The sequence below is a fragment of the Molossus molossus genome, unplaced genomic scaffold (genome assembly GCF_014108415.1).
Source record: "Molossus molossus isolate mMolMol1 unplaced genomic scaffold, mMolMol1.p scaffold_m16_p_19, whole genome shotgun sequence".
Taxonomy (NCBI): Eukaryota; Metazoa; Chordata; class Mammalia; order Chiroptera; family Molossidae; genus Molossus; species Molossus molossus.
The window spans coordinates 33,991,779-34,004,133 of NW_023425354.1; the positions used below are offsets into that span (position 1 = coordinate 33,991,779).

Here is a 12,355-nt window from a genome sequence, read left to right on the forward strand (position 1 = left end):
ATTCTTGTACCTCCAGGCTTTCCAATTCTGTGTTTTCCATCTACAGTGTGGCTACTGTGGCTTACACTGCTTGAGACTCAGTGGCATTATTACTCATGTCACATTGATATGGTCAGAACAATTGTGGAAGTGCTCTGCTCTGTGGATGGAGAGAGATCTGTCACATGAAGAGGAAACAGCTAAGCATGATTTCTGGGCAATGCCAATTCCTGGTAATCCATCTGGAGAAACAGCTTCCTCATAAACATCCCAATCAAATCAGCAATTGAACCCTTCTTGTGTGTACCCTAAACCTCTGTAGTAACCACTGGCAACCTTGGGTTATGAAACTCACATGACATACAGTTTCTTGCTTGGGCTCCTCCAAATGTCTGTGTTGCCACTGCCCAGGGCTGCCTATATATAAAAGGATCCCAAGAGGCCAGCAGTAGCAATCTCCAAAGCTCCCTCTCAGTTCTGCCTACACTCCTCTGCCTGGCCTGCATCATGAAGGTCCTCGAGGCTACCATCCTTGTCCTCCTCTGCACCATGGCCCTCTGCTCCTCTCAGGAAGGTGAGTTCACTGTCCACTTGCCTTTAACGACAGTTGCTCCCCACACTCTGGCCATAATTCAGACCGGAGCATTTCTGAAATTTCCCATGTGAAATTAGAGAACCTTGAATGGGGTTTCAAGATTACACTGTTGTTTTCTTCAAGAGGGGTTGCATGGAGTCTATTGATCTGGGTGGCAGGATAGAAGGTGAGAGTTTTTATATTGCTTTTTGGATGAGATCATTAAAGTCTAATTTATTGGGTTATTGCGGTGAAGGCAGGGGGCAGGGAGGAGGATTCCATGGGGGAAAAAAAGAAGGAACATCTGTAATACTTTCAACATTAAAAATTTTTTAAAGTTACTGGGTTATTAGCATGAGGTAGAATCTAGGTCTATTTAGATCTCAATGGTGCTGGTAAGTTTTAGAATCATCTTAGCTATTCCCAAGAGTTGCAAGAATTGTCCCTACTTTTACTCAGCTATCTTATGATCTAATGGATTGGAAAAGAAATTTTCCCCAAAGAGATTTAGGAAAAGGGAGTAGACTAGAGTTTGGTTTCCTGTAGAGTGAGACAGAAGCCAAAATGAAGAGACAAACCAAAGACAAGACTAAGGACATTCATGAGAAACAAACAAAAAAGCCCAATTATTCCCAGTTGCCTTTTCTCCCAAGCCTCATCGCTGAGCTCTGCTGTCTCTCCCTGTTCCTGCCCCTCTCAGACTTGCCTGTGCTCCTGAGCAACTCCTGTTGTCCTTGTTCCCCCACAGTGTACATGGACATCTTAAGCACCTGCTGCTTCTCGTACGTGCCCCACCGGATCTCCCGCAGATTTGTCACTCACTATTTTAAGACCAGCAGCAAGTGCCCCAAAAGTGGTGTTGTGTAAGTGTGGGTACCGTGCCCATCCCTGGGTGACACAGGGTGCAGGAGTCTGAATGGAGAGCAGTTGGCAGGTGCACCAGCTAGTGAATAAAGAGCCATCCTGGGAAAGCCCAGCCCTCTGGGGGCCTTTTGTGCATGTAGAACAAAGAGAGAGGCCACTGGGGCTGTTTCCTATGGTGAAATGGGGCAGCCCGCAGGGAGCCAGGGAAGGTGTGCCCAGAAGTAGAGGAAAGAGAGGAGAGACAGAGAGCAGCAAGGAGGTGGCCTTAGGTTATCTCCACAAATCACTCAGAGAAGGACCGGAAGTCCCTGAGGTTTGGGGAATGATTCCTTGATAAGGGGGGACCAGCCCTGAACTGCCCACAGGGATGAAGATGAAGGGGCCATAGGTGGTCAAGCATGTCCTTACTCATTCTCTATATAACACGTCTGCCTTCTCTACAGTTTTATCACCAGAAGGGGCCAGCATATCTGTGCCGATCCCAGCAAATCCTGGGTTCAGGAATTCATCCGCAGAATGGATGAAATTCCCCAAGAGGTCCGGAGCGGTCCAAAGGCCTTCGAATACACAAACTAGGGGTATGTCCCTGCAATCCCAGAAGTTCCCTGTCCTATGAGTGCATCCCCTCTCAACTAACCACATTTTGAAAGTTTTCTTTATGTAGTAAGGTATTCAAATATTGTTAAATCGTTTTATTAATTTGATGCTTTCTCTGAGATATCATTGTAACACCTTGTTATCCCTAAATCCTTCCCCAGTCAGCATACAGTGGGTGACTCCTGTTCATGGTGATAGTGAATGAATGATTGTGCTCCTGTCTCTGGGTCAACATTGGAAAAAACATATCAACAGATGCTTACTGAGTTTGGATAGGCCTTTTGCTCTGTTAAAATGCTGGAATAATAAAGATTCTTTTTGTTTTCTTATGTAAATATTGGACTTATGGCTATTCTTTTGTTTGTTATTTCCCCTGATAAACCAGTTTCATTGGTGGGAAGGAATGAGATGAAATAATTAGGGGCATCGAGTAAGAAGGGGAAAGCAAGAGAAAGGGGTGAGTGTCCTTCCAAGGCCACAAGGCTTTATGCCTGTGACACGTTGCTCATAGGCTGAAAAAGAAGCAAAGTATTAAAAACAAATGCAGCCCTGGCCGGTTTGGCTCAGCGGTTAGAGCATCGGCCTGTGGTCCAGAGAGACCCGGGTTCGGTTCCTGCTAAGGGCACGTACCTCGGTTGCAGTTTATCACCCCCACCCCCCGCCGCTGGGTCGTGCGGGAGGCAGCCACTAGATGTGTCCCTTTCACATCAATGTTTCTCTCTCTCTCTCTCTCTTCCTCCCACTCTGTCTGAACAAAAAATGGAAAAATGTCCTCGGGTGAAAATGAAAAAAAAAATGCAAGTTTACATGTGCCAGGGAAATCCACCATTTAAATGAACACCAAAGCAGATCATTCTATCATGCATATTTATGCATTTTCATAAATTCAGCTTTCTTAAAAATGAAGACTATGCCCTTCTTAATCCTTCTGCCCTTTGCAATAGCTTCCAACCCCAGTGGCACCTGGGTCCAGGCATCAGGAACCCAGAGCTGAAACTGAGGGGCCCAGAAAGAAAGAGCCAAATCCCTCCGTAGATTGGGGAGCAGGGACTGAGCCAGAAGAATGGCACCTGCCACTCCAGAGCTACCTTATGGGTCTAAAACCATCTCCTACTAACCAAACTTTGGAGCTTTCCATTCTTAAATTTTTATTTATTTGAGTTATTTCACCTTTATTATACATTTCCTATTTTGAACTGTGTTTTCCAATGAATGTTTCCTCTAAGAAATCACATAGTTCACAGTGATTCAAGGCGATGTTGAATGATTGTGCTGAAACTTCTCTCTAGATATTGGACCAAATCCATCAACGAATAAGACTTTATTAATTACAAAATATTAAATATTTTATTAAATACCAAAAAAAATATTCTCGGGTGAGGATTAAAAAAAAGTAAGCCTTGGGCCCTAGTCAGTTTGGGTCAGTGGGTAGAAGGTCGGCCCACGGACCAGTCTCGGGTTCAATTCCCAGTCAAGGGCACGTACCTCAGTTGCAGGCTCAGTCCCCGGCCCTGGTTGGGGTCATATGGGAGGCAACCAATCGACATGTCTCTCTCACCCTCTCACTCTACCTAAAAAAAAAAAATCAATGGAAAAATATCCTAGGGTGAGGATTTTTTTTATCCTCATCGAGGACATTTTTGCATTCATCTTCAGATAGAGTGAGAGGGAGAGAAGGAGGAAGAGAGAGAGAGAGAAACATCAATGTGAGAGACACACATCGACTGGCTGCCACCCAGGCAACCCCAGACGGGGCCAGGGACAAACTGCACATGCTCTAACCACTGAGCCCAACCGGCCAGGGCTAGGTTGAGGATTTTTTTTCATGGCATTATGAAGCTAAAGCAGAACCTAGAAGATAATCTATAGCTTTATTTTTATTTATTTATTTTTTTTATTCTCACCTGAGGACAAACTGCAACCAAGGTACGTGCCCTTGGCGAGAACCGAACCCGGGTCTCTCTGGGCCATGGGCCGATGCTCTAACTGCTGAGCAAAACTGGCCAGGGCATCATCTATAGCTTTAAATGTTTCTGTTAGAAAATAAGAAAGGCATAAAATGTCTATCTTAAGAAGCTATGAAAAGTTGAGCAAATTAAACCCAAAGTAAGTAGAAGGAAGGAAATAATGAGATAGTATGCAATGACACAGAAAACAGCAAACAAAAGAGAAAAATCAGTGAAGTCAAAAACCGGTCATCTGGAAAGATTAACAGCTTCTCAACCATTTCTCAAGACCTCACAAATTTCCTATTAGAGACCAGAAGCTGATGCTCCCAGCCTGGTGCCATGTCAGGGCCCATCCCCCTGCCCACCCAGTGAGAGAGAAAACCTGCAGAACATGGAGTGCAACATAGTCCACAAGCTACAAGGCATAGACAGGTGGACGGGGTACCAACCTGGGAAGACCCAGTCCCCTGGGGCCCCACTAGGTGTGCAGGACATGAGCCCAGGGCCAGTAGGGAGTCGAGAAAGAGCTCCCTCCATGCAGAGGAGAGAGGAAGGGATAGCAGGAGGAAGTCAGCCCCTGTGAGCAATGAAAAAATGTCTAGGCACCTTGGCTCTGAAAACAGACCATCTGTGAGATCCCCAGATCAGAGAGAGAGAGAGAGAGAGAGAGACCCACATGGAACTGTTGCATGGAACTATTCCTTTTTTATAGACTTCTCCCTCTCAACATTGCTTCCTCCACATAAGAGACTGACTAGGTCAGCGTCAATCCCAGCAAGGTGTAGGTCCAGAAATACATAAACAATTGGAATTAGAACCTCGAAGGGTCTGGAACCCACAAAGAGAAAGCTAGAGCTGTGAACAGATTGGACACGGGGACCTGAGCCAGACACGGTCTCTGTGACCTCAGAAGCCCCTTCCAGACATACTCTAGGGCTCTGTTCGCATTTGTCTTAGATTTATGGATGCTAATGTATGGTTCTAATTACATTTCCATTTCAATTGTGTGCTGACTAAATGTTCTGGGAGATCATATGCCCCGCCCCCCTCATTCTTCCCCTCACGGATTTCTCTCCAGACACACAGGGGATTTCTGTGGCTGCAATGAGCTGGGTCTAGGCAGACACTGTAAAAACTTCATCAAACCTGCAATATGTTTACTATGAGTATCCATTTCCGGGTTTGGAAAGAATAAAGTTTTCTTTCTTTTTCCCTCCCTCCTTCTGTCCTGGATTGCTCCCTCCAAATTTCATTAAATCCTAAATTTGAGAAGTGTTCACGTTAGAGGGGGTGGAACAACTGATACTCTGCTGCTGGGAGTGTGACCTGGTCCTATCGCTTTGGAAAAGACTATTGTCATCTGGAAAGTAAAGGTGAGCCCTGCCAGTCCTCTCCGACATACATCCTGCAGGTACCGTCACGTATGTACACCAGGAACCATGCCAAGAATGCTCACAGCAGCCTGCTGGCATTAACGAGCCGAAAAGGGGGAAAATGGCAAACGGATCATGGTATAGTCATACGCTGGAACATCAGCAAGAATGAAACAGACATACTGCAGCTACACACACACAGTAACATGGGTGAATCTCAGAAGCATAATGTTGAGAGAAAAACACTGCAGAGAATACATGCAATGATGATTCCGTCTATATAAAGTTCAAAAATATGCAAAGCTAAAAGTAGGTTGTTTAAGATTCAAATACACATGGTGAAACTAAAACAAAAGCAAGAGTGTGAGGTGAACAATACTGGGGAGAGAGAGCGCTCCGAGGGAGAAGGGAAAGGGGGCAGGATTGTGCAGAGGCACATGGGGTGGAGGGCGCAGGGCTGTCTGTCGGTTGTCATTCTTTATTCTCAATCCACATTTTATGTCCACTCAATATTAAATAAAAATAATTATAAGACTATAGAAATCACATTATAGCCCAACTAGTGTGGCTCAGTGGTTGAGCATCGACCCATGCACCACGAGGTCCTGGTTCAATTCCTGGTCAGGGGGTTGTGCGCCCAATCCCCGGGGGGGCATGCAGGAGGTAGCCAATCTCTCTCTCTCTCTTCCTCTCCCTTCCTCTCTCTCTAAAATCAATTTTAAAAAATGTTTTTTAAAAAAATAAAATAAAAATCAGGTTATAGAAAAAAACATTTAGTATGACCCCATTTTTTAATTGTGTGTGTGTGTGTATATATATATATATAATACTATAATGATACTATAATGATTATATAGAGAAAAATGCCCAGAAAATTAGAGAGCTTTCCTTCTTAGATTTTCTTCAAAAATTTAGGAAAATTCATGCACCATTTTGTTTAAAATATTTTAAATTACATATAAGAATTTATAATAAGATAGAATTGTTTATAATATATCAAGGCATGGGTTATGAAATTGGTTCTTTTTTAATTTGGGGGTTTGGTGTGATTTCATCTAAGAAGGAAACAGGCAGAGAAAAAAGACAAAGATACATTTTTAAATGTTACTATGGGATCACAGGGGATTTCTACTTACTTCTTTTTGCTTAAGTATTTCTAAATTTCTCCAGTGTTGCTTTTTTTTTTTTTCTTTCCAACATTTACAGGCATTATTGACAGGATATAGCCAGTATGCCAAAATTTATCCATCAATATACAACCTCATTTCCCATCCACAATTAATGAGAATATATTTTACTTTAAACATATAGGCAAAGTGCCAAAAATTCAAATATAACCTTAAAGTCTTAAATTCACACTTCAAATATCAAAAGAAGCAATTCCCAAAATCATGAAAACATGATGAAGTAACTACACAGAAAAAAATGGACGTTTAAGTCATTTCACTTTTTCTTGTATATAGTGAAAACAGATGTATTTATAACTTCAGACTTCAGAAAGCATACTTCATAAAGTCATTATTCATTTAAAATAGACAAATGTTTACAAAGAACATTTAATTTAAATTTCATAGTTGCTTATAAAATGGTACTTGAAAGGTTGACCTACATAAAGAAATAAGAGTCCTGTCAGGAGAGATGGTAAACTATAAATATAAAATATACCATAATACTAAAAACCTCACAGTATTCTATAGGAAAATCAATAAAGATAACTTAATCTTTCTGGGGGAAAATGTATTTAGCATTACAGATTTAAACATAAATTTTATATATGAATTCAATAAGGAATACATTTAAACCGTGCATTGCCACATAATCATCATGTATTATGTGTAAAACAATAAAAATGACGTATTTTTTGAACATGTATACATCAAAGCCAAAAGGTTTTCCTTTACTGGCAAATTTGGGTACATTTTTAGGTTTTGGTTTCCAGGGGGCATTTTTTTACAAATCTTGAAACTGCACCTGTGTCCAGCTTGGCAGCCTTCTTCTTGTCTGTTATTTCCTCTGATTCTTTTCAATTCCTGCTTTACTGGGTGTTCCTTAGAATTAACTCCCTGAGTTGCCAAATAAACCCCAAAAATTGAATTTAATGTGTAAGCAGAAACTAAATCCACTTTTCCTTGTTCAAGTGGGTCCAACTTCTGCAACAACTCATTTCTAGAAACAGACATCATAGTCTTCAGCATGTCATCTACAGCATCAGTGCAATTCTCAAACGCTGATAAATATTCATGAATTTCTGCTGGATAGTCTTCATTAATTTCTTCTTCTGCCATTATGACCAACTACCACATCTTTATTCAAACGTCACCTCCAGTGTTGCTTTTTTTCTTTTATCCTCACCTGAGGACATTTTTCCATTTTTTTGTTTCCATTTTTTGTTCGAATAGAGTGGGAGGGAGAGAGAGGAACAGAGAGAGAGAGAGAGAGAAACATCGACGTGAAAGGGACACATCGAGTGGCTGCCTCCGGCACGATCCAACCAGGGCTGGGGACAAACTGCAACCAAGGTACATGCCCTTAGTGGGAACCGAACCCCGGTCTCTCTGGACCAGAGCTCTAACCACTGAGCAAAACCGGCCAGGGCCAGTGTTGCCTTTTAAATGATGAAAACTTTTGTTTTGTCTTTGGAAGTGCCAAAGGTTCAATGCTTGTTTAAATTAGCAGAAGATGCTCGGCCAGTGTGGCTCAGTGGTTGAGCATCGACCCACACACCAAGAGGTTGCCAGTTCAATTCCCGGTCAGGGCACATGCCCAGGTTATTGGCCTGATCCCCAGTGGGGGCATGCAGGAGGTAGCCAATCAATGTTTTCTCTCACTGATGTTTCTATCTCTCTCTCCCTTTCCTTTCCTCTCTCTCTCAAACATCAATAAAGAAAAAATATTTTTAAAAAAGATTTTGCAGAAGACCCGGTGCATCTTGATCACAGCTAACTCTCTAGCACCTGGACAGTCTTCAGCTCATAGTATGTATTCAATAATTATTTATAGAATAAATGAAGGAGTAAATGAGTGAGTTAATGAATGGTGTTATCTGAACACTTGGAAGAATACTTGGTCTCCCGTTTATATTTGTCCCTTCTCCATCCATTACAGTCTAGAAAGGGCATAACTCACATAGTTAAGAAGAAAACGAAGCCCCCCATGGGGTAATAGATTGCATGGCTTTTTATTCCTTGCTTGAATGAAGTCCTTTCTAGCAGCTGACACAATGTGCAGTTAGAGGCTGATAGTCCTGAATTCTTGGGAGGGAGAGAGATTGTAGAATACTGAAGACAAGCACGTAGCAATTAGCTTTCCAAAAAGGGAGGAGAAAAGAAGATGGGAAAGATTCTCTACGTGCGCAATTCTTGGCGAGAAACCCTTTGTTGGCACTTTAAAAAGGAAGTGTTCACTGCAAGTCAGCATGGGAACAGCTAGGGCGAGTCAGGCTGGCTGCACCCACTTCCCTCTCTGGTAGCACAAACATCTGAAAAAGGGTGGGCAGGAAAGAGCTATGGACTAACCACCTGCTGTTCACTTAACAAAAGTACCCTGGTCTCATTGGCAAATATGTTCTCCCATACAGTGGGTTCCCTTTTCATTATGATTCTGATTTCTCTTGCTGTGCAGAAACTTCTTGGTTTGATGTAATTTCATTTGTTTATTTTTTTCTTTGTTTCTCTTGCCCTAGGTGATGCATCAGTGAAAATTCTGCTATGTAATATGTCTGATATTTTGCTGCCTACATTTTCTTCTGGAATTTTTATGGTTTTATGACTTACATTTAAGTCTTTTATCTATTTTTTATTTATTCTTGTGTATGGTGGTAAGTTGATGGTCTAGTTTCAGTTTTTCCCTTGTACTTGTCCAAAGTTCCCAAACCATTTATTGAAGAGAATATCTTTACTTCATTGTATGCTCTTGCCTCCTATGTCAAATATTAATTGAGCATAATGGCTTGGGTCAATTTCTGGGTTCTCTGATCTGTTCCACTAATCTATATGCCTGTTCTTGTGCCAGTACCAGGCTGTTTTGATTACAGTGGCTTTGTAGTATAACTTAATATCCAGTATTGTGATTCACCAATGATACATCTGATAAAGGGTTATTTTCCAAAATATATAAAGTACTCATACAACTCAACAACAACAAAAGACAAACAATCCAATAATAAAAAAAAAAAAGACAGAGAACCTAAATAGACACTTTTCCAAAGAGGACACACACATGGCCAAGAGACATCTGAAAAAAATGCTCAACATCACTAATCATCAGAGAGATGCAAATTAAAACAACACTGAGCCCTGGTCGGTTTGGCTCAGTGGTAGAGCATTGTCTGTGGACCAATGAGTCTCGGGTTCAGTACCGGCCAAGGGCACATACCTCGGTTGTGGTTTGTCCTCGGCCCCGGTTGGGGTTGTGCAGGAGGCAACCAGTAGATGTGTCCCTCTCACATGGATGTTTCTCTCTCTCTCCCTTTCTCTGCCCCTCTCTCCCTCCCATTCTATCTAAAGATAAATAGAAAAAATATCCTCAGGTGAGGATTTAAACACAAAACAATGACATTGAGTTACACCTCACACCTCAACAAATCAACAAACAACAAGTGCTGGTGAGGATGTGGAGAAAAAGGAACTCTAGTACACTGCTAGTGGGAATACAGACTGGTGCAGCCACTATGGAAAACAGTGTGGAGTTTCCTCAAGAAATTAAAAATGGGACTGCCATTTGAACCCATAATCCCACTTTTAGGAATATATCCTAAGAATCCTGAAACACCAGTCAGAAAGAATACACACACCCCTATGTTCATAGCAGCATTATTTACAATAGCTAAGATTTGGAAACAGCCCAAGTGCCCATCAATAGATGAATGGATAAAAAAGTTGTGATACATTTATACAACAAAATACTATGCAGCTATAAAAAAGAAGGATCTTCTACCCTTTGAGACAGCATGGAGGGACCTGGAGATGAGTGTGCTAAGCAAAATAAGCCAGTCAGAGAAAGACAAATATCCCATGATCCCACATATATGTGGAATCTAATGAACACAATAAACTGATGAGTAAAATAGAACCGAGGCAAAGCTTCCACATATAAACAATGGTACAAGTCAGCTTCTTCCATCCTCCTGTCCTTGTGTCTCTCACATCCCCCATATCTGATGTTCTGCTAGCCAAGGGGACAAAGACTGCTGTCTGCCGCCCTCCTCCTTCTGTACACACAAGGTAGCCCACAGTCTGCAGGGGAGAGGCATTCATCTAAGTGTCCACTTCTCTCCCTACTTATGTTCTTAATTTGTTGAGAGAAAGCAGGCAGCTTAGCCCCTCTCCATCCACTTAGAGGAGGTAGAGTGAAGTCTAAGGGGGGAGGAAACCATGGACTTTTCTTCTTTATTTTTCCTTAAAGCAACTGCCAAGAGTTCATGTTAAATCTACCCACCTACTCTCCAGGATACAGCTACCCCGGGCCCCACTGGAACATGAGCCACACTGCCTTGCTTTGTGGCTACCTGCGGTGCCCATGTGAACGAGATGGTGGTGAAATGGGATGCAAACTGTTGAGTCACCAGACCCAAAGGACCCGGACAATGGACTTCATCTCTAATCTCCCTCACCCTCACTCCCTTCTCTCCAGGCACCCACTCTTCTGTCTGTTCCTCAAACGCACCAAGCCCATTCCCACCTCCAGGTCTTTGCCCTTGCTGTTCCGTCTACCCAAACACGTTTCCCCCTGATCTGTGCAAGTCTGGCTCATTCTCAAAAAGTAGGTTCTAGATGAAATCAAACCCCCTCCCAGTGGGCTCCCCTGACCAGCTTATTAAGCAACTTCCACCCAACCCTCAGGCACACCCTACCACATCACCTAATTTATTATCTTCCTAGCTTTTAACTCCCTCTTCTACTACCTTGTCTGTCTGTCTCCCCCACTAACGGTTGAGCACCGAAGGAGCAGGGACCTTGCCTTCCTTGTCTGTCTCTGTATCTCCACAGCCTAGAAAGTGCTCAGCAAACAGTAGAAGCTCAATAAACATTTACTAAATGAGTGAACATTGGTCCTGAGGAAAGTCTCGATATGGATACATAAGATTTAACTCACTTAGATCACTTATGTTACATGTTCCTTTTGTGATCATGTGTAACTTTAAAAGCTTAAAGCTTAATTATATTACTCAAATGTTAACATAGCTCGTAAGTGGTGAATCTCAGAATGAAAAACAATGCCTCTGACTAGCTCATAAATTCCTGCTGTTTCCATTAAAATAGGGGTTTAAATTTTTTCTTTTAGTGGAAAAACATTTTCTTTGCAAACAAATTTACCTGGAACCCCCTCATATAAAATTGATAAAAACATGGATACTGCCCTGGCCGTTTTGGCTCAGCCATTTGAGCACTGGCCTGTGGACCAAGGAGTCTCGGGTTTGATTTTGGTCAAGGGCATGTACCTTGGTTGTGATTCAGCCCCTGGCCCTGGTTGGAGTCATGTGGGAGGCAACCAATCAATGTGTCTCTCTCACATCAATGTCTCTCTCTCTCTCGCTCTCTCTCTCTCTCTCTCTCTCTCTCTCTCCACCCCTCCCACTCTATCTGAAGATAAATGGAAAAATATCTTTTGGTAAGGATTTAAACAAAACGGGTGCTTAAATCAAAATCATGCTCTTGCCACCTTTGTCAAATATTAATTGAGCATATTGCCTTGGGTCCATTTCTGGGTTCTCTGTTCTGTTCCACTGGTCTATATGCCTGTTCTTGTGCCAGTACCAGGCTGTTTTGATTACAGTCACTTTGTAGTATAACCTGATATCTGGTATTGTGATCCCACCTACTTTGTCCTTCTTTTTCAAAATTGCTGTGGCTATTCGGGGACTTTTTTGGTTCCATATGAACTTTTGAAGTATTTGTTCTAGTTCTGTGAAATATGTCATTGGTATTTTGATGCAGACTGCATTGAATCTATAGATGGCTTTGGGACATTTTAATGATGTTAATTCTTCTAATCCATGAACAAGGTATGTGCTTCCACTT

General features: G+C 42.2%; 1 protein-coding gene and 1 pseudogene across 2 annotated transcripts; one reads left to right on the top strand and one right to left on the bottom strand.

Moving 5' to 3' along the window:
- Positions 1-420: 420 nt before the first annotated feature.
- Positions 421-2,349, top strand: LOC118634314 (C-C motif chemokine 3-like). Of its 2 annotated transcripts, XM_036268762.1 has the most exons (4): positions 421-553; positions 1,302-1,416; positions 1,861-1,995; positions 2,176-2,349. In XM_036268762.1, exons 1-3 carry the CDS (start codon positions 487-489, stop codon positions 1,991-1,993), a joined length of 315 nt encoding a protein of 104 aa, XP_036124655.1. In that variant the 5' UTR covers positions 421-486; the 3' UTR covers positions 1,994-1,995; positions 2,176-2,349. The 2 variants fall into 2 exon arrangements, with proteins under 2 accessions (XP_036124655.1, XP_036124654.1); XM_036268761.1 differs by having other exon boundaries at positions 1,861-2,349.
- A 4,347-nt stretch (positions 2,350-6,696) lies between these two features.
- LOC118634155 lies at positions 6,697-7,621 on the bottom strand (annotated as a pseudogene).
- Positions 7,622-12,355: the final 4,734 nt, after the last annotated feature.